The 21,547-nt window shown below is 41.1% G+C and overlaps 1 protein-coding gene across 3 annotated transcripts in view; it reads left to right on the top strand.

Moving 5' to 3' along the window:
* The window catches only part of TTC17 (tetratricopeptide repeat domain 17), a 150,517-nt gene that overhangs the window by 57,937 nt on the left and 71,033 nt on the right, over positions 1-21,547 (top strand). For all 3 annotated transcript variants that reach the window (XM_062196281.1, XM_062196280.1, XM_062196282.1), the window contains exon 16: positions 3,983-4,169. In XM_062196281.1, the coding sequence (XP_062052265.1) occupies positions 3,983-4,169 (187 nt within the window). The remainder of the gene's footprint in view (positions 1-3,982; positions 4,170-21,547) is intronic.

Genomic DNA, 21,547 nt, shown 5'->3' with positions numbered 1-21,547 from the left:
TGGCCCAGGAAGGCAGTGGAGGATGGCCCAGGTGCTTGGGCCCTGTACCTGCATGGGAGACCAGGAGGAAACACCTGGCTCCTGGCTTCAGATCAGCGCAGCACGCTTGCCATAGCGGCCATTTAGGGGGTGAACCAACGGAAGGAAGACCTTTCTTTCTGTTTCTCTCTCTCACTGTCTTAACTCTGCCTGTCAAAAAAAAAAAAAATGCATCTAGAATTGCACTATTTATCATTATCTCCACTACCATCTGATCCAAACCACTACTGTTTTTTGTTTGGATTATTTTGATAGTCTTTTAATTTGTTTCTCTACTTCTGCTTTTCTCCCCATACAGTTTGTTCTAAAACAGCAAGCAGTAATATCCTTAAAAAAATGCCAGATGTTGTCGCTTGACTATTTAAATCCCTGCAGTGGCTCTCTGTATAACTCTTGGTAAATGCAAGAATTTGTTACATTTATTTTTATTTATTTGAAGTGCAGAGACGGAGAGTGAGAGACTGAAACACAGAGATCTTCCATTTGCTGATCATTTATCAACAATTAGGGCTGGGCCAAACCAAAACCAGGGACCAAGAACTCAATTTGGGTCTCCCAAGGGGGTAGCAGGAACCTAGTACTCAAATCATTGCCTGCTGTCTCCCAGGGTGTGCATCAGAGGGAAGCTGGAGCTGAGACTCCAACCTAGACTCTCAGACATGGGATGTGGGCATCTCACGTGGTGTCTTGACTGCTGCACCAAATGTCCACCCTAAACACAAGGATATTTACTAGTGTCCAGTCCTCTATGACCTCATTGCTTTTCTTAGCTTATCTCCACAAGGTCATTTTTTTGGGCTAATTCTATTCTAGCCTCACTTGCCTTCTTACAGTTCCTTAAATATGCTACACATGATTCCACCTCAGGGCCTTTGCACTTTCTGTTCTCTTTGCTTGAAATATTATCTCATCAAGATTCTTCATAGCTTTCTCCTTCACCTTCTTAAAGTCATAGGTGTATTTCAGTTAAAATTGCCTAAACTGAATATTTTTGGGCTATTTATGATGTCTTTTATTAAATTTTTTATTTATTTGACAGGTAGAATTACAGACAGTGAGAGAGAGACAGAGAGAAAGGTCTTCCTTTCGTTGGTTCACCCCCCAAATGGCCGCCACGGCCAGCACTGCGCAAATCCGAAGCCAGGAGCCAGGTGCTTCCTCCTTGTCTCTCATGCGAGTGCAGGGGCCCAAGCACTTGGGCCATCCTCCACTGTTTTGGGCTATTTATAAAAATAGAGTCTTAGCACACAGTTAAAAAATAGTATATAAAATCTATTTATAATAGCATTGGAAAACATCAGATATATAGGAATAATCTAAACAAAAATATACAAGATTTCTAGACTCATTAGAAAACATTGCTAACAGAAAAGACAAAGTGTATGAGAGTACTTCAAAAGGTTCTTGAAAAATGGAGTTAAAATGTTTATTTCAGTGCATAGTTTTTTCCTTTTTTAATAATGCATGTATTTTAAATAAGACCAGTGTCTGCAAATAATAATTGATAGAATTAAAAGAGAGTGATCCTTCATGGGAAGCAGGATACACAGCAGACTCATAGAATGGCAAATGCCCTAAACAGCACCCTAGCCTCAGAATCAGCCCTTAAGGCATTTGGATATGGCTAAAAAGCCCATGAGAGTTTCACAGGCATGGAAAGCCAAGACACTATGGCAAAAAAAAATGACCTGAATGAAAGATCTCTGTGAGTGAGATCCCAGCAGGAAGAACGGGCCATCAAAGAAGGCAGTACCTTTCTCTGAAGAGAGGAGAGAACTTCCACTTTGAATATGGCCTTGTTTAAACAAGATCGGAGTTGGTGAACTCAAAAGGATTCCGTAGCCTTGGCAGCTCATGACAATAGCCTCTGGTGATTACTGATGTCATAAATAAGAGTGTCAATTATTAAATCAACAACGGGAGTCACTGTGCACCTGCTCTCCATGTAGAACTTCTGTCCTTAATGTGTTGTACTATGCAAATTAACGGTAAAACTGCTACCCAAACAGTACTCTAAACTTTGTGTGTCTTTGTGGGTGCAGTCTGTTGAAATCTTTACTTAGTATATACTAAGTTGATCTTCTGTATATAAAGATAATTGAAAATGAATCTTGATGAAGATGGAATGGGAGAGGTAGTGGGAGATGGGATGGTTGCGGGTGGGAGGGTGGTTATGGGGGGGGGGGAAGCCACTATAATCCAAAAGTTGTACTTTGGAAATTTATATTTATTAAGTAAAGGTTTTTTTAAAAGAAGACTAAGTTTAAAAAATAATGCATGTGTTTTGCAAACTTTTTGAAGACCCCTTATATCTTGTCCATGAAGTGGCAGTTTCAGTTGCATATGTATGTTCTCTCCAATTTGATTTATGGATTTAATTCCATCTAAAACATCTAACAGTTGCATATATGTGCATGGGTATTAATAAGTTGACTCTCAGACCTACATAGAAATAGACCTAAAATAGCCAAAAATTGAGGGGGAGAGATTAGGGGGCTTATGCTACCAGATTTCAAGATTCAACTATAACTAAATCAGTATGGTGTTATCACCAAGATATTCAAAGAGAAATGGATTCCCCCATATATGGTCACTGATATATGACAGAATACATCTGAAGTTCACTGGGAGAAAAGCTTTTTGGTTTTCTAAATAATTTGTGCTAGAGTAATAGGATATCCCGATGGAAAAATATAAAAACTTTGACTCCTACTTCACATCACAGAAAATTAATTTGAAGTGAATCATGTACCAGAATGTGAAAGGAAACAATAATGCTCTTGATGAAAATGCAGGAGAACGTCTTTTGACCTTGTAGTAGGTGGATATTTCAAAAAGCACTAACTATAAAAGAAGAAAATGGACCTTCATTAAAATTAATAATTCCTGCCCATTGAAAGATGCCATTAAGAGGGTAAACAAGCAAACCACAGTCCTAGAGAGGATATTTGTAAGAAATATTTCTAATAGAGGGCTAATACCTAGTGAATAGAGAAAACTCCTTTAAATCAAGGACAACCTAATTTCTTTAAAATGGAGAAAAGAACAGGCACTTCAGAAATAAGATCCAAATGGCCAATGGGCATATGAAAAATATTCAACATTATTCCTCTTCAGGGAACTGCAAATTAAAACCACAGTGAGATGCCAATTCAGCTCACTAAAATAGCTAAAACTAAAACAACTGATAGGACAAAGTCAGTGAATTCTCATACTTGCCGGTAGGTATGTAAATTTGTTCATCCAATTTGGGAAACTGTTCGGTTAGATCTACTAAAAGTAAATGTATGCCTTCCTAGGAAAATGTGTATAAAATGTCTGATAAAGAAATGTGTAAAAATATTCATTCATAATAGCCAGAACATGAGAACATTGCAAATACCAATCAGAAGGGGAATGGATGAACAAACTGTGCTGTATGCATAGCACATAACATTAGACGTCCATCTGACAAAAAACAATAAGCAATCAGTACACACAGAAACATGAATGAGTTTTAGATTGGGGGGGAAGCTATGAATGGATGACATTGTATGTCACATACAAGAGGACATGGTGTTTGATTCCATTTATGTGAGTCAAGTTTAAGAAAAGGCACAATAAATCTATGGTGATAGATGTCACAATATCACAGCCCAAGGAAACCTCTTGGGGTACTGAAAATGTCCTTAGTGTATCTTGAGCCGAGTGGCAGTTGTAGGGATCTATATGTATGTAAAAATTCATTGAGTTGCAAACTTTATATTTTTCTTTATCTTCATAAAAGGTAAAAAATAAATTTGTTTATGTAAGACAGTTTAGAATTGTCTAGTGTGCATAAAACAGACAGTTAGCAATAACCTTCATGGAGTAACCTAAGAAAAGCCAAAAGACATAAAACATAAAGGTTTTGTAACTCACAAAACTCATTAACATTGTGCTGATTTTGTTTGTTTGTTTTCAGCCCCTGACCTTTTTGAGCCTGGGAAATGCTTACCTTGCGCTGAAGAATATCAGTGGAGCACTTGAAGCCTTCAGACAGGCTTTGAAATTAACTACCAAATGCCCAGAGTGTGAGAACAGCCTGAAGTTGATCCGCTGCATGCAGTTTTACCCTTTTCTGTACAACATCACCTCTTCTGTTTGCAGTGGTAAGCAGCTGTTAAATGTTGACAAAATTGTGAGCTCAAGGGAACTCAGAAAATGGGGTGGGCATTTGGCCTCGCCAGTAAGACCAGTTGGGATACCTGTGTCTCATTATCAGTGTGCCTGGGTTCAAGTCCTGGCTCCACTCACAATGCCAGCTTCCTACTAATGCACACTCTTGGGAGACAGCAGTTGATGGCTTAAATAGTTGGGTCCCTGCCGCCCATATGGAACCCTCAAGTTCCTGGGTCCTGGCATTGTCCTGGTACAACTCTGGCTGTTTGGAGCATTTGAGGAGTGAGCTAGTGGATGGGAGCTCTTTTTGTCGCTTTGCCTCTGAAATTAATTCATTAATTAAAGGGAAAGGGGATACAGAAAATAATTTTCTCAGTTTTCCCCAAGAATTTTAGATCTCTAGTATAATTCTAGACATTTAGGAAAGAAGTTAATTTCTTACTTTGTGTGTGTGTGTATGCCTTAAGATAATAAGGCTTAATTCTGTCCCACAACCATCATTAGGAAATATTGACTAAAGTATGTGAGTGTAGGATATTCAACTAGTTGAGATAGTCTCTGATTTTTTTTCCTTCACCTCAAAATCTGTTAATAACCTAGAATTCATGGTAAAGGGTGTATTTTTCTGTCCATGAAGTCAGAATGTATAATGAGAGTTGAAGCACTTCTGCCTGCTCAGTGAGACTCAGCCCGCTTGCCTGACATCCAGTGGCATCTCTCGCCCTTCTTGACTCTCTCAGGCCATGGGTGCATGTGCATGTCATGAGCATATCTGCCCGGGGGAGTCAATATCTAAACCCATTGCAAACTCATCCGTTAGAACCCCCTCTCTGAGAGTCCCATGGAGCTTGGTTATTTGCTTAACCTTCACTATAAGAAAAACAAATCGTGTGTTTCACACTCTGACTTGAATTATAATAAGTGCAGTTTACATATGTGTGAATCCTCAGTGCCAAAGTAGAGCATACAGTGGGTGCTCTGATAATGTTCAAATTAGATTGTAGTATTTAAGAAAGGGCTATTGGTGCAGCTCCTTCACTTTGCATATTTGAAACAAACAACAAAACCTGACACCCGCTTATTCGTTTAAGTTGTGTAAACAACATTGATAATTCCAGGTAGATTTGGGACCAGAAACTGGTTTTTCTGATTCACTGCTCCAGACTGTCTTAAGATTTTAACTATTGGAACACAGTAGGTAGTGCGTCTATGTTTATATTTCAGAGCCCAAGTGTTCAGTAAAGAACCATGTATCTCAGTAGTGCACCTGCATAGCTCAAGTGTGGATCAGTATTGAGCACAATCTAAAATTTGGTTCTTACATGAGTGCTAAGGTTCTGAAACTATTTTAGCAAGGCAGTAGAATGGAGGGGCTAACGCTAGAATCATACAACTTTCTGTCCCCATTAAAGTAACTGTGTCTTAATCTAGATGATGAAAGATAATAAAACCTGTGTCATACACCTATTTGGAAGATGAAGTGAGATTTTTATCATATATTAGATGTTGGATAAAAGTAGGCCATTAGGAATTCCTGGTGAATGGGAAGTACTCAGAACTTTAAAGGTGTAAATTAAGCATCTTTATCTTCTTGCTTAGCCTATCGTTGTGGTCTTTTAAATGTTGTAAGTTACCTAAGAATATCCTTGTGAACAGGATTTTATATGGAAAATGTACATTATCTGTTTTTCCACAAACTTTTTGAAATGCCCTTGTATTATTGGCTCCAATAAAACAACAGTAAAAGAGGGAATATTGTGTTTAGCTTTCTACAGAGTCATGAACAAAATGATATTTAGTCCCTTTTACATTGTAATTAACTAATTTACTAATTAAGTTAGGTGTTTGCTCAAATTTGCTAAGCTGAAAGAAGTTGTTACTGCCAATAGATCTAAATGAATTAGAAGAGACTCCAATCTCTGCTAACATCTTAATGCTATTCCTTTGTCATAGAAATGTATGCTTTTGCATTTCTAGCTTTAAAAACATTGATAGTACTGTACCACCTTGAGTACTGAATTTTTCTTAACAATATTTTTGCATTACTCATTTACAGAGTAATCCTGCTCATTCACAGTTGCTTTGCTGAGTTGCAGCTTTGAAAAGCTCAAACTTGGAAGGAGCAAACCCTCAGTAGAAACCATGAGCTTATATTTGAAATCTAAATAGTTGCATCTACTCCAGTTATCTGTGAGATTTAGTAAGTGGATGATGAAAAAAAAACTCTGAATAATGGTTAGCATTTCAGTACCTTCATTAATCACATGATTCTGTTTGCTTTTTTCTTTTTAGTCTTTGCAGTATTGAAATAAGCTTCATAAGTTGTCTTGTCTGACATATTATCTATTTAAAATATTATGACAGTACAAAGGTTTCAAGAGATTGACAAAGTTTGTAATTCTTTTTCTGAATAATAATCAAGGAGTTCATATTATAATTGTTCTTTGTTAGATAAGCTTTTAAGCTGCCTTATCCACCCCCTTTCCCAACATAAATAACTCTCTTTTGAAAGTCTGTTTGAACATCTATCATTTTAAAAGCCTTTCAAGTAAGCATTTTAAGATCAAAAGTAGTTAAATGCTCTTGGAAAACCATTTTAAAAATTATTTATTTGAGAGACAGGGAAAGAGAGAGCTCTTTTCTGCTGGTTCACTCACTAAATTTCCTGCAGTGACAAGGTCTGGATTAGGCCAAAGCTAGAAGCTGTGAGCTCAGTCCATGTCTCCCTTGTGAGTGGTAGGAGTGCAGTTACCTAAGCCATCGCTCCTGCCTTCCAGGATCCACGTCAGCAATAAGCTGGAGTCAGGAGCCAGAGCTGGGCATCAAATATAGGTACTCTGATGTGGAAAGTGGGTGTCTTAATCAGCACCTTAGCAGCTAGCCTAAGTGTTCACCCTGGAAATACTTCTAAAATAATCTCTCTGACCAGTATTACTGCCCTTCCACAAATTATATTCTTTAATAGTCCATATTTAATAACTATTTTATAGCAATTATGATACAGTATAGTATCTTACATAGTATGAATTTAATGATAAAATTTAGGCAGTATGTGAACATTAGGAAATATTTTACTGTTATTCAAGTATAGTCAAGGAAATTTTCAGAGATTTTCAGTTTGTTTCTTGGATGCCTGTACAGGTAATGTATTCTAATACCATTGAGTACTGTTTCATTGAACATAAAGATACATAATCACTGTATTACAAATGATTTTTCTACCTTTAAAGACTATGACTGGGGCTTGCTCTGTTTGTACAGAATCATCCGACATTTTTTCCAAGCAGAGTTTATTATCCAACACCCTCTGACTGACTACCACTGGGGTGTGTGTTCTTGCAGCAGCTGCTTTCTCTCTGCTTTGAACAGCATTTAACAAACCCCTCTCTCTTACAGTGAATTTTATGTCATCACAAGTTCAATGACTCTGTAAAGGAAAACTTAGTAGGTTAATTTTTAAATTGTCTACTTTTTTTTTTTTTTTTTTAGAAAAAAAGGATTGATTTATTTATTTGAAAGGCAGAGTTACAGAAAGGCAGAGGCAGAGAGAGAGAGAGAGAAACAAAGAGAGAGCTCTTCTATCCGATGGTTCACTCCCCAGATGGCCGCAACAGCCGAAGCTACACCAATCTGAAGCCAAGAGCCAAGAGCTTCTTCTAGATCTCCCGTGTGGGTACTGGGACCTAAGGATTTGGGCCATCTTCTACTGATGTCCCAGGCCATACCAGAGAGTTAAATTGGAAATGGAGCAGCCAGGACTCAAACCTGTGCTCATATGGGATGCCAGCACTACAGGTGGCAGCTTTACCCTCTGTGCCACAGCACCTCCCCTCAGTTGCCTACTACTGATTTGACTATAAAAGAGAAGTTGGTGCTATCAGTTTCAATTAAACATTTTATTTTGGCAGTTTTGAAGTACATACTGTTTTTCCACATTTATAGATTTGTTATTTTATAATTTCATTTAACTTAAACATAACTGAATTGGTCACTTTAACAAATCCTTAAAAAAAAAGATTTACTTGAAAGGCAGAGTTACAGAGAGAGAGAGAGAGAGAGAGAGAGAGAGATCTTCATCTGCTGTTTCACTCCCTAAATGGCCACAACGGCCTGAGTTGCGCCAATCCGAAGACAGGAGCCAGGAACTTCTTCCAGGTCTCCCACATGGGTGTAGGGGTCCAAGCACTTGGGTCATCTTCAGCTGCTTTCCCAGGTGCATTAGCAAAGAGTTGGATCAGAAGTGGAGCAGCTAGGACTTGAACTGGTGCCCATATGGGATGCTGGCGCTGCAGGTGGCAGCTTTACCTGCTACACCACAGCACTGTCCCCTAAGGCCATTTTTAAAAGTAAACTGGAATCTGTTAAATTATAATGATTTTGAATATGAGATATTTCTCAGAAGTGCTCAACATTAAAACAAGGATTTTTTGTAAAATTTATTTTTAAATCAGGTAGATAGAAACAGGCCAAGATCTTTCATCCACTGGTTTACTCCCCAAATGTTCCAGCAGTCAAGGCTGGGTCAGGGCAATGCAAAGAGTCCAGAACTCAATCCAGGTCTCCCATACTGGTGCCAGAGGCCCAGGTACTTGAGCAGTTGCTGCTTCCCAGAGCACTCATTAAGAAGAAAATGGGGGGCCGGTACTGTGGCTTAGCAGGTAAAGCTGCCATCCGCAGTGCCAGCAGCCCATATGGGCACCTGTTCGAGTCTTGGCCGCTCCACCTCCTATCTAGCTCTCTACTATAGCCTGGGAAAGCGATGGAAAATGGCCCAAGTCCTTGGGCCCCTGCACCCATGTGGGAGACCCGGAGGAAGCTCCTGGCTTTTGGCTTCTGATCAGCTCAGCCCCAGCCTTTGGGGCCATTTGGGGAGTAGACTTGCAAACAGAAGACACCCCCCCCCCCCCCCGCCTCAACCTCTCTCTAACTCTGCCTTTCAAATAATAAATAAATATCTCTAATAAAAAAAAAGAAAGAAAAAGAAGAAAATGGGATCAGAAACAGAGCAGCTGGGACTTTCTCAGTTCCTCACTTTGAGGACAGATGTAGGCATCTCAAGTAGCGTCTTAACTGCTGTACCAGAAGCCTGACCCAGGGATGTTGTTTTGATTGGAAAAAATAAAGGTGCCACAGAGAGTGAAACTTAATGAAGCAATAGTGGTTATAATACTTAATGACCAAAAAATATAAAAGTATTAATAATGTGAGCAAAATGACTAAATATTGATTCTATACAAGAGTGCAAAAATATACTTATAGAGCAGTACACCATGAAGGTGGAATTTGCAAGCATTTGTTGCTCCAAAATACTTTTGAACACTTTCCTCTGTTAACTTTACTAATTTGTAAATAAAAACATTACATCTAACAAAAATGTACTACTGCTTAAGTAGTATATGTAAGTAGTACATTTTTCTACTACTACTTAAGTAAACTGTCCTATTATGTCTGTAGTGTGTGTTTGACTGTATTTTAATATCCTTCATTCAGTATTATTTTTCTTGTATTAGAAAGCAGAAGGCCAGAGGTAGGTTATGCTTACTAGACTTTGTTTCCCTCATGCTTACAGGTAGGCCACAAGCAAAAAGCTTTGATTTTATGTCAGTTTACCTGACATAATTAAGCATTAAACCCAGGATATCTGGACTCTGGTCTTTATTCACTGCGACTCACTTAAAACTATTGGCCCAGATCTTTAGAAAGTAGAATAAGTATAATAAGGAAGAACTCAGATATTTTTAGAATTTTATTTAAGTTTCTCTTTAATATGTCTTTGGCATCTAGATATTTTTAGAATTTTATATAAGTTTCTCTTTAATATGTATTTGATTGCTTTTGCCTCTAGAGAAAACAAAGAATTTTCAATTCAAATGAATGAGTTTCAATATCTCTTACAGTGTACAGATATTCCCTTCACAGTGTTTCTAAATTTATAGTATGTATTTGCATAAGTCCTGTGTCCTTTTGTGACTTGTTTCATTGCCTGTGGTTTTGGTCTGCATTCTTCAACCTGAATTTGTGTGTAGATGTATAACTTGGCAACTTAGAGCGATTTTACATGGACATCAATTTTGAAGAAAAAGAAATGCTGCATTTTGCTGCCCTCCTGTGGACTGTCCAGCAAATACTACCTGCAGTTCCAGGTCCTCTTGCTACATTTTTCATAAGAGTTAGTGAGCATAGTTGCCTTTTTTAAAAGATGGTTTCATAGATCCAGTTGCTATAGCATTTTTAATATATGACTGCTAGTTAGCTAACCTCCATTTATTTCTGTAAAAAAAATGAAAGCTTTGCTTAACTTACTACAGGTTTCAGAATCCTTAGATTCAGGTACATCCTGCAACAAAGCCAGATGTAACTCTTATTTCACTAAGTGTCTAAGTGTTTACGTTATTTAAAAGGCCTTCAATTATTTGGCGAATAAATAATTCCTCGACATGTACTTTATGTGATAGGAGAATCAGAAACCTTTGTGAATTTATGAATCTGGAAGTAAGGCTCATGATTGGGTCCAGTTACAGTTGGTCAGTAGTGTAGAACCAACATTGAAACTTGAGTCCTTTGCCTGCTGAGGCCAGTTCAGTTCTTTTTCTCAGTAAGACAGACTATTCCACCACCACTGATTGAGAGGATTCGTGTCGGTAGATTCTCAGGACACTTTAAGGTAGTGCTGTAATCACTGCACTTTTTATGTTATTCTCAAAAGAGAGACCACACATTCCTACACAAAACATGGATCTCAACTGGAATATGGAGGCAGTCAGTGAACCTGAAAGCACATCTAGAGTGAGCTCTTTCAGTTTAACATGTTACCTTGATCTTTTCTGAATCTTGTGTCACCAGATTGCCACATAGCCCCGGCCTTTACACGGAAAATCTGGTGGCCATCCATGCAGTAGTTCTCTTTTGAGATTTCTACCACTTAGCTTTCATGAACAAAAAGGTAACCTTCAGTTTTCATGAGAATGTAAACAGTATGTATCAGATTCTGATGACCATTGATTCTACACTTCAACCTCTGAAAGACCTTGTGTATATGTGAGTATGAGTGTATGTATAAGTACATACACACACACACACACACACTTCCTGGCTTTTAATGCCAATATTTTGTTTATTGATCCAAAAAAGTCTTTTTTTTTTTTTTTTTATTCTAAGGAATAAGTCTGTTGGCCGTTGTCTAAGATTTTTCCACAATGGTCTATCCAGTCATTATAGATTGAAATTTTTTTTAAAAACATTTATTTATTTACTTGAAAGAGTTACACAGAGAGAGAATGAGAGGCAGAGAGAGAGAGAGGTCTTCCATCCACTGGTTCACTCCCCACAATGGGAGTGAACTTGGCCACAAAGGCTTGAGCTGCGCCAGTCTGAAGCCAGGAGTCAGGAGCTTTTTCTGGGTCTGTGACGTAGGTGCAGAGGCCCAAGGACTTGGGCTATCTTCTACTGCTTTCCCAGGCCATAGCAGAGAGCTGGATCAGAAGAGGAGCAGCTGGGGCTAGAACCGGCGCCTAAATGGGATGCCGGCACTGCACACGGCGGCTTTACCTGCTACGCCACAGCACCGGCCCCTATAGATTGAAATTTGATAGTGGATATAATTTTCTAAAACAACAAACCACTTGTTTTCTTTCAGCCATAAGAACCTGGATGTGATTTGTTCATTCATTCAACTAATACTTGCCAACCATGTACCAGGCACTTATTCCATGAACCAGAAATCGAACAGAAGAAAACTTTGTCTCTTATGGTGTTACATTGTAATAGGAGGAATCAGAGGTGATAATAAACATAACAAATTATTTAGTATGTTATAAGGTAACTGCAGTGGGGAAAAGAAGCATGGAGGGGTGTAGTTGGAGTTATCAAGGAAGGGCCCATTGGAAAATGAACAATTGAGCAAAAACTTTAAGGAGTTAGGAGTTCTGAGGCTGGTGCCGCGGCTCAATAGGCTAATCCTCCGCCTAGCGGCACCAGTACACCAGGTTCTAGTCCCGGTCGGGGCACCGGATTCTGTCCTGGTTGCCCCCTTCCAGGCCAGCTCTCTGCTGTGGCCAGGGAGTGCAGTGGAAGATGGCCCAAGTGCTTGGGCCCTGTACCTGCATGGAAGACCAGGGGAAGCACCTGGCTCCTGCCTTCGGATCAGCGCAGTACGCCGGCCACAGCGCGTCGGCCACAGCGGCCATTGGAGGGTGAACCAACGGCAAAGGAAGACCTTTCTCTCTGTCTCTCTCTCTCACTGTCCACTCTGCCTGTCAAAAAAAAAAAAAAAAGTTAAGGAGTTAGGAGTTCTGAACTAGACAAACACACAGCATATGTAGTTGCAGTGGAGATAAAGAGTTAGTAGCAAAGGTGAATGGGAAGGATAGAGCCAAACTTTTACTGCTTTGCAGACCATTACAGTTGTATGACCTGTTATTATAAGAGACAAATGATTTTGCAGGTTTTGAATAGGAGAGGAGAATTATGTGATTGATATTTTAACAGGATTCCTCTGACTGCTCAGCTCCATTGAGGGTGGACTGTGGTGGGGGGTAAGGGCAGAAGCAGGAAGATGAGTTAGGATGCTTTTGCAAAAATATCGGTGAGATATTAGGCTGGCTTGGACCAGTAGGGTGGCAGGTGAGTAGGTGATCATATTTGAAGTATAACAGGACACTAGTAGAAGGGAATTGAGAAATGAAAGGTCACTGGTGTCTCCTTAATTTGGGACCTGAGCAGCCAGGTAGATAGTGGTGCTACTTAATGAGCTAGTCTAGTCTGAAGAAGGAGAGTGTTTAGGCAGAAAAACAAGCTTGATTTTGAGCATTTGAAGTTTGAGTTGCCTAGTAAATGTTTAAGTAGAGCTGTTGAGTAGGTAGTTGAATGTGTGAGTGTTATAATGGTCAGTGAAGAGGCCCAAGCTAAAGATAATAATTTGTGAGTCATAGACATAAGAATAGTTTTTTTTTTTTTTTTAATCACAGACTTGGAGGAAATTACCAGAAATGAGTGAAAAATAAGAAATGGATCCACAAGTAATTACTAGGGCATTCTTGCAATTTAGAGTCAAGAAGATGAAGAAGAACTTTAAAAAGTAGCCAGTATAGTCGTAGGTAAACTAAGTACTTTGTTTTAGAAACTAAGTGGAAGAAGTGTTTCCAAACATGATCCAATGTGTCATCATTGTACTGGGGAGGTATATCCAGCAGGGTGAGTTGGGTGAGGACAGAAAGGAAAGCCCTGAATTTTGTGACATGGGAGTAGTAAAGAGTTGTGTGAAATGAGTTTTGAAGGAGGTGAGGGAATGGAGATAACAACCAATGCTATTTTTTTTTTAAGATTCTTTTGAAAGTCAGTTACTGGGGAGTGAGGAGCGGGGAGGAGACAGAAATGTCTTCCATCCATTGGTTCACTCCACAAATGGCCACAACAGCCAAGGCTGGGCCAGGCTAAAGCCAGGAGCTCAGAGCTTCTTCCAGGTCTCCCACATGGGTGCAGGTGCCCAAACACTTGAGCCATCTTCTGCTGCTTTCCCAGGCCATTAGCTGGGAGCTTGATTGGAAGTGGAGCAGCTGGGACACGATCTGGTACCCAAATGCGATGCCAGCATCGCAGGCGGCCACAACACTGGCCCCGACAAGCAACTCTTTAAAGGAGTTTTGCTATAGTGAGGAGCAGAAGAATGGGATGTAGTTGGAGGGGGCTATAGAATTGAGTATGTTTGGTTTTGTTTTTATTGTTCTAAAAGCTAAGTATCGCAACATCTTTGCATAGGAATGGTCCAGTAAAGGGGAAAAATTGAAGATACAGGAAATAGCTAATTCCAGAAGCAAAGTTCTTGAACAGACAGGAGGAGATAGGATCTAAGGTATAACCAAAGAGGCTATCCTTAGGAGCAGGGACAATGCATTGGTAAGGATGTGTATGTTGAAAGATTTGATGATGGGATTTCTCATTGCTTCTCAGCAAAATAGGAGAAATGTCAGTACCAATGAACAAGGACCAAGGTTATTGGAGATTTGATGGGGGGAAAGGCTGGAAACAATTGTATCAGAATGTGAATTGCATAGAGAGGTTTCTGACTTTGACAACTGGGTAGGTATCAGTGTGTTGTTGAAATAACCAGTTCAACAGCACACATATTCATTTGATGATGCCTCTTCTCCCCTCAGAAAAAACGCATAGGGTGTGAAGAAAATGCCAAGCCTAGAATCTTAGAAAATGCAAATATTTAAGAAACAGAACCAGTGAAAGAGGTAAGAGAGATAGCAGGAGAACCAAGAGGCAGCTGGGTCCTGAGGGGCAGCAGAACAGAGGTTTGGGGAGGAAGAAGATGTCAGTTAGCAGGTCCTGTGTTGGTTGCTAGGGTATGGCACAGATGTCGTTAGAAATATACATGCTTTTAGGTGGCACTTTAATTGTATTATTTATGGTTTATTTTAATGAACACTAGGAAAAAATATGTAGCACGTCAAACCTTTATAAAAAGTGGTACTGATCTTTCCCTTAAGGCTAAACCAACGGAAGGAAGACCATTCCCTCTGTCTCTTTCTCTCACTGTTTAAAAAAATAAATGAAAAAAATAAAAATAAACTGAAGCCATTTAAAGAAAACCATGAAGATAATTATACTGATACCTGTGGAAAAATCTTGACAGTAGTTTGTAAATGAGTGAAGTATGAGAAGGTCTGGTTTAACTGTCTAGAAAGTCATTGGTAACCTCATTTCATCAAAAGCATTTTCTGTAAAATGGGAGAATAGCTACATTAAAACGACACAAATAAATTTTAGAACAATGTAAATGTGTAAGTGAGCTCTCTTTAAATAACTGACTTATCAATAGAGTTCTTAGCATAGTTTCTAAAATGTAACTCATTATTTCATCCTGTCACTGAGGGACTAAAATAACTTTTAAAGAAACAGGAAGGGGCCCTCACTGTGGTGTAGTAAGTTAAGCCTTTGCCTGTGGTGCCAGCATCCCATATGGGTGCCGGTTTGAGTCCTGGCTGTTCCACTTCCAATCCAGCTTCTGTTATGGCCTGGGAAAGCAGTAGAAGATGGCCCAAGTCCTTGGGCCCATAGACCTGCAGGGGAGACCTAGAGGAAGCTCCTGGCTCCTGGCTTCAGACTGGCCCAGTTTAGCTGTTGCAGCCATTTGGGGAGTGAACCAGTAGATGGAAAACCTCTTTCTCTGTCTCTCCCTCTCTCTGTAGCTCTGCCTCTCAAATAAATAAATAAATCTTTAAAAAAAAAACAGGAAAGTATACCATTTGAAAACATGTTATAATAGGATACAAAAAAAGAAAAGCTTTTTTTAAAAAATTGCTTGTTAGAAACAAAAGTAATCATGTTTGAGATAAAATGGAAAAATTTTAATAGATAATTGCAGAAGTGGGGCACTTATCAGGAGGGTCTCCTCAGCCTCAGTGTGTAATACACACAAAGCGTGTGGTTCTGTTCTGTTTCACCAGGCCACTGGAGCTGAATCACTGCAGACTTGGCTCTGATACTCCCAGAGGACTGAGACCAAGGGCAACCACTAATCTGTCACTATGGGCATCTCCCTAGCACTTGAAGGCATTCAGGCTGTGGAGGTTCTGGAGCTTGTCTCTAGGCTATGGAATCTAATGTTTATCAGCTTGCAAATAAATTACAGATTTATCTCTATGAATTACAAAACTTAACACCTGAGGTGTAGAAATGCTGGGTGCCAGTGTTAGGATTACTCTCAAGTGTCCGAAAGGAAGTCAGTTGTATTTTTTAAACATTACTTTACATTTCCATCATAGTTCTTTATACTCTATGTAGAGGTGAGACACCCACTGGAAGGCATTATTAATCATATTTCATGACCACTCATCTACTGAGAGGGTAGGGACGTTGTGTTTAAGCATCTTTCTTTTTGTATAGGCTCCATTCTGTGCCCAGAGCGTCCTGTCATTTCCTGAACTCACGTCGCAAAGTGATTGTGCACACCAACCAAACAATATGGAGGGGGAACAGGATGGTATCCATCTCTTTATGTAACTCCCCCCGGTTATTTTTTTTTTTTAAAGATTTTGTTTTATTTTATTTGAAAGTCAGAGTTACACACACACACACACACATACAGAGAGAGAGAGAGAGAGGGAGAGAGGGAGAGGTCTTCCATCCACTGGTTCACTCCCCAATTGACTACAATGGCCGGAGCTGTGCCGATCCAAAGCCAAGAGTTAGGAACTTCTTCCAGATCTCCCACACAGGTGCAGGGGCCCAAGGATCTGGGCCATCTTCCACTGCTTTCCCAGGCCATAGCAGAGAGCCTGGGAAGTAGAGTAGCTGGGTCTCGAACCGGCACCCACATGGGATGCCAGCGCTTCAGGCCAGGGCATTAACAGCACCACAGCACCAGCCCCTAAACAAGCTGTTTTTAATATGGTAACAGTTGTAACAAAATGCAGTTGTCCTTCAGCCTTCTGGTAGGAACTAAGGGACTGACCTAGACACATTTGAGTATAATGAGTTGGGTGAATTAATTGGATGTCATCCAATTCCTTTTTCAATTTTCAGTTTTTAGTCATTCTAGATGTTCTTGGAGATATTTCAGGTATATGGTCTTAAGCTTTGCCATCTCACGTAGCAAGTATTTACATTACTCTTCCCTACTCAGAAATACTGCTGCCGGCGCCGTGGCTCAACAGGCTAATCCTCCGCCTTGCGGCGCCGGCACACCGGGTTCTAGTCCCGGTCGGGGCACCGATCCTGTCCCGGTTGCCCCTCTTCCAGGCCAGCTCTCTGCTGTGGCCAGGGAGTGCAGTGGAGGATAGCCCAAGTGTTTGGGCTCTGCACCCCATGGGAGACCAGGAGAAGCCCCTGGCTCCTGCCATCGGAACAGCGCGGTGCGCCGGCCGCAGCGCGCTACCGCGGCGGCCATTGGAGGGTGAACCAACGGCAAAAGGAAGACCTTTCTCTCTGTCTCTCTCTCTCACTGTCCACTCTGCCTGTCAAAAAAAAAAAAAAAAAAAAAAAAAAAAAAAAAAGAAATACTGCTTACATTAAAAGAGCACACAAGCAAAGTCTGTTCTTCATTGATAAAACAGGCTCTTTGCAAACTTTTCTTTTAGCTGATTTGTGTCTCAGAACATTCTTTATATGTACTGTGACACAGCTGAGACAAATTCCCATCTCTGGAATATTTTTGTAAAACAGTGACCACCAAGTATTTGACCCCTTTTACAATTAAGACCTTGGACAGTCTTTCCTTAGTTCCCTGGCTTGTGGAAGTAAAGCAGTACCTGGCACAGGTTAGTCAGGTGTGGAAATCAAGTGACTGAGGCTGCCTGTCATTTACATGTGGACACATACACGTGGGCATGTATAGACTGGTTTGGGTTTTTCTCTCCCTTTTTCTTTTATTGTTTGTAGTTGTTACTACGTTCATACTAAGTTATTGTGCTCTTTGGGAAAACCTCAGTAATAGTTCCTTTTCCTTAATCTACAAACCTTGTTTAGTTATGATCTTGAAGTTGCTATTGAAAGAATATGGCTTTGGATTCATCTTCTTATTTAATTGCTTTTTATAAGAATAGGCCTAAATGTGTCATTCAGAATTTGCCATCCTCAAAGCAGTTTAAGCCTCCTTAATTGTCAGGCATTGCCCAATCACCTAGACAGTTCACAGATATCCAGAGTGATGATTATGGATAGTAGCACACATACCAATCCCAGGAGGGAGAGAGAGCTGGAAGTCACTGGCAATTGATAAGGCCTGTGGCATGAGCAGGACTTCTGATTCCTGCTGCATCTTGTTCTCCTTGATGATGTGAAGTATAGCTAGAGAAAAACCTAATATGTGTTTTAGGAATAAGTTTGCCACCTCTATCACAGTAACACTGGTTAAAAACCATGAATATGAAAAATGGAAGAGATTAAGAGATCCTGGAACCCGTGCTGCCTATGTGTGGAGTGGCCACTCAAGGTGAGTGCCCTGCACTTTTCACTTGTGCTGTTGCACTGGCTTCTGGTACTGAGGTTTTGGTAGGTATGTACCAAACACAGTGCCTCTCAGCCCACATCTGTGAAGTGGGAGCTGCAGTCGGGGAATGTGGGAACTTTGTTCCTGAAATACACAGACGTTCCTTGGTAGACAGATTTCAGTGTGGTTTTTCTATGAGGTTTTGAGGGATTTGGGGTGAATTTTTATTTGTTTGAGAAACAGAGAACTCCCATCTGTTGGTTTATTCTCCAGATGCCCACAGTGGCTGGGGCTGAGCCAAGCTGAAGCCAGGAGTTGGGAGTCAGGACCGCAACCTAGCTCTCCCAAGGGAGTAACAGAAGCCCAACTGCTTTGAGCCATCACCACTGCCTCCCAGAATATGCATTGCAGGAAGCTGGAATTAGAACAGAGCAGAGGGGCCAGTGCTGTAGTGCAGCGGGTTAAAGCCCCGGCCTGCAGTGCTGGCATCCAATATGGGTACCAGTTTGAGTCTCAGCTGCTCCACTTCTGATCCAGTTCCCTGCTAATGCACCTCGGAAAGCAGCAGAGGATGGCCCAGGTCCTTGAGCCCCTGCACCCACATGCAAGACCTGGAGAAGCTCCTGGCTCCTGGCTTCAGACTGACTCAGCTCCAGCCGTTGTGTCCATTTAGGGAGTGAGCAGATGGAAGGATGACCTCTCTCTGTGTGTCTCTACCTCTCTGTAACTCTTTCAAATAAATAAAATCTTTTAAAAAAGAAGAGGAAGCAGAACTGGAGTAGAGTAGAACCAGGACTCAAACCAGGGATTCCAATATGAGTTGCTGGTATCTTAAATTGGTGCCTTAACTGTTCAGACATTCACCCCTCTTTATTTGCTGTGAATTTTTAAAATACTTATTTATGTATTTGAGACACAGATCTCAGTATGTTTGTTTGTTTGTTTTTTTAGTGGGAGGTAAAACAGCAAGGTTTATTAGGAAGGAACATCTGTAAGAACGGATGGGCACCTCTCCAGACAGAGTCTGAGAGACTGGGGGGGGGGGGGGGAGGAGGGAGGTTACAGGTTACATGTTGAGTGGAGAGATTACACCTGACCAGGCCAGGCGGGCGGCTCAGCAAAGATGCAGAGAGCTGAGCGCGCAGTCCAGTTGAGGCTGGGGGTTTTTAAGGAGATGGGTCCTGCTTCCCCACCTCTGCTCCTCTTGGAACAAAGGGCTTTTTGGATGTAAATAGAAAAACTTCTCTTGAAGGTCTGAAACAAAGGACTTTATGGATGCAAATGTTATCAGACCTGGAGGAAGGGAGCAGGGTGTTTGACATGCAGATACTGGGCTGCACCTGGGAGATTGTGGAAGGCAGAAGGGGGCAGGGCAGGATGTGAGGGCCAGGCTGCCCCTGAAACATTATGGGGATGACTTTGAGATGCAGATGCGTATGCTGGACATAGATGTCTTCTCTTTAGGCCTGTTACACACATATAAGCTCATAACTAACTACCTACCTAACATTCCCCCCCTCAAGAGGTAATACCCAAAATTCTTTTTGGGATTATGGATGGAGTTCCGTCTTCTGTAACTTCTTCAAAGCTGGCATGTGGGCGTCGAGGGAGATTTGGGTATTTCCTCTTGCTATCTGTCTTATGGTGTGTGACAGTGGCCTTGGAAAGACTGTGCTGCTCGGTCCAGGGGGCTGCTCAGGTTGTCCAGTGGAATGGGCTGGAAGCCTTGTCTGATGACCATTTGGAGTTCGACAGCTTTTAGTCTTACCAGAAGACTGAGGTCTCCATGCAGAGTGAAGATGCCTTACAAATCCCTTGTGTGATCTAGAGCTCTGGTTAAGGCAATCAGTTCTGCTAGCTGAGCAAAAGTTCCTGGGGGCAGAGCATGCTTCAATAACGTTCCATGCTGTAACTGTTGTATACCCTGAGAAGCGGGTCCTGTCTGACAAAACTGTTTCTGTCTGTGAACCAAACCTCATCTGCGTTAATTAGGGGGCTGTCTTTTAGGTCCCTTGTGCTGGCAAAAATCAAGTCTATAGCCTCAGTACAGGAGTAGAGGGGACCACTTTCCCTTGGAACTGGCATTAAAGTAACTGGGTTTAGAGTAGAGCAATGCCTTATTTTTACCTGAGGGTTTTCTAGAAAGAGGACCTGATATTTTAGTATTCTACTATCTGTGAGCCAGTGAGAGCCCTTTTGCCCTAATAGAGAATTTATTTGATGTGAGGTATAAAGGGTGATATCTTGCCCCAGTGTAATTCTAGATACCTCCTCTGTAAGCAAGGCAGCTGCTGCCATTGTCATTAGGCAGTGAGGCCATCCTTGTGCAACCATGTCTTGTACATTGGCTTAACTTCCTAGCAAAACTAGCTACTAGGTATCTGGAGGAAAACAAAGCATTGCTAGTCACCTTAGGAGGGTTAACTCAGGATCTGGAACCTGTTAAGCAACCTGTGGGCTACTTTTCTAAAACCTTAGACATGGTTGCACAAGTAGAGCTCAGTATGTTTTTTAAACCGTGTTGTAAATATTATAGTCAATATGTATGCCAGTGAAAAGAAAAGTTCTAGGCCTTGCTGTTAACCTTGTTATTTAGATCTTTTGGGATATTACTGGACTCAAGTTCTAATCAGTTATGGAATAACTAGAATCCTGGATTCTGATTTGAAGATACTATGCTTATAATTCACTTCACCTGAAGAGTAAAACAGACCAAGCAGCCTTTGAGGTTTTATTAGCATTGGTGCAGGGAGATGGTGAAACCTGACGTTCCCCACTGCTCATCTCTCTCTGTGTAGTTTGTGCGGCAGGACCAGAATTAAAATCTGTTGGTTTTCCTACCAGAGTCCTTTCCCTAGTGCTCAGGTGATACAGGAGACAAGCGAGGCAAATGGCAAACCCTCAATATTGTGGGTGACTAGGAAATCTGAGTCCTCCTCCCATCTGTGTGTAGGCTTATTCTCAGAACTGAGCCAAGCGACTCGTTACAAGAGTCTGGTGCAAACAGATAAGCTGAATTTAAGCTCATTGACAAACCTAAGAACTGTAATATTGCTTGTTTTTGTCAAGTCTGTGGCAGTGGTAGTAAAAGCTTGGTGTATCATGATGCCGGCGGGGGGGTGGGGGTAGCAGTGGGGGGGGGGTCCTCTTCTCTGCGCTACATATGGAGCTCTGCTTCCTAGTTCTGTGTGTGCACATGTTTCCTGCAGCTCCTCTCCCTACCCCCGGAATGCCAGTCTTATGCGTCCTTGAAGGTCTGCTTCAGCCACCTGCCTTACCTGAGCCTCTGATCGTGGGTGATCCTGTAACCAGGCAGCTCAGCTGTGCCTCTCCCTTGGCTCTGGGGCTTGCGCCGTACTCATTGTGTACATCTAAGACTCTCTGATCCCAGACTTTTCTGTCTCCAGTCCTGTTTTCATTCTCATCCCTTCT

The sequence above is a fragment of the Lepus europaeus genome, chromosome 7 (assembly GCF_033115175.1).
Source record: "Lepus europaeus isolate LE1 chromosome 7, mLepTim1.pri, whole genome shotgun sequence".
NCBI lineage: Eukaryota > Metazoa > Chordata > Mammalia > Lagomorpha > Leporidae > Lepus > Lepus europaeus.
This window is presented reverse-complemented; position numbering and strand designations above follow the sequence as displayed.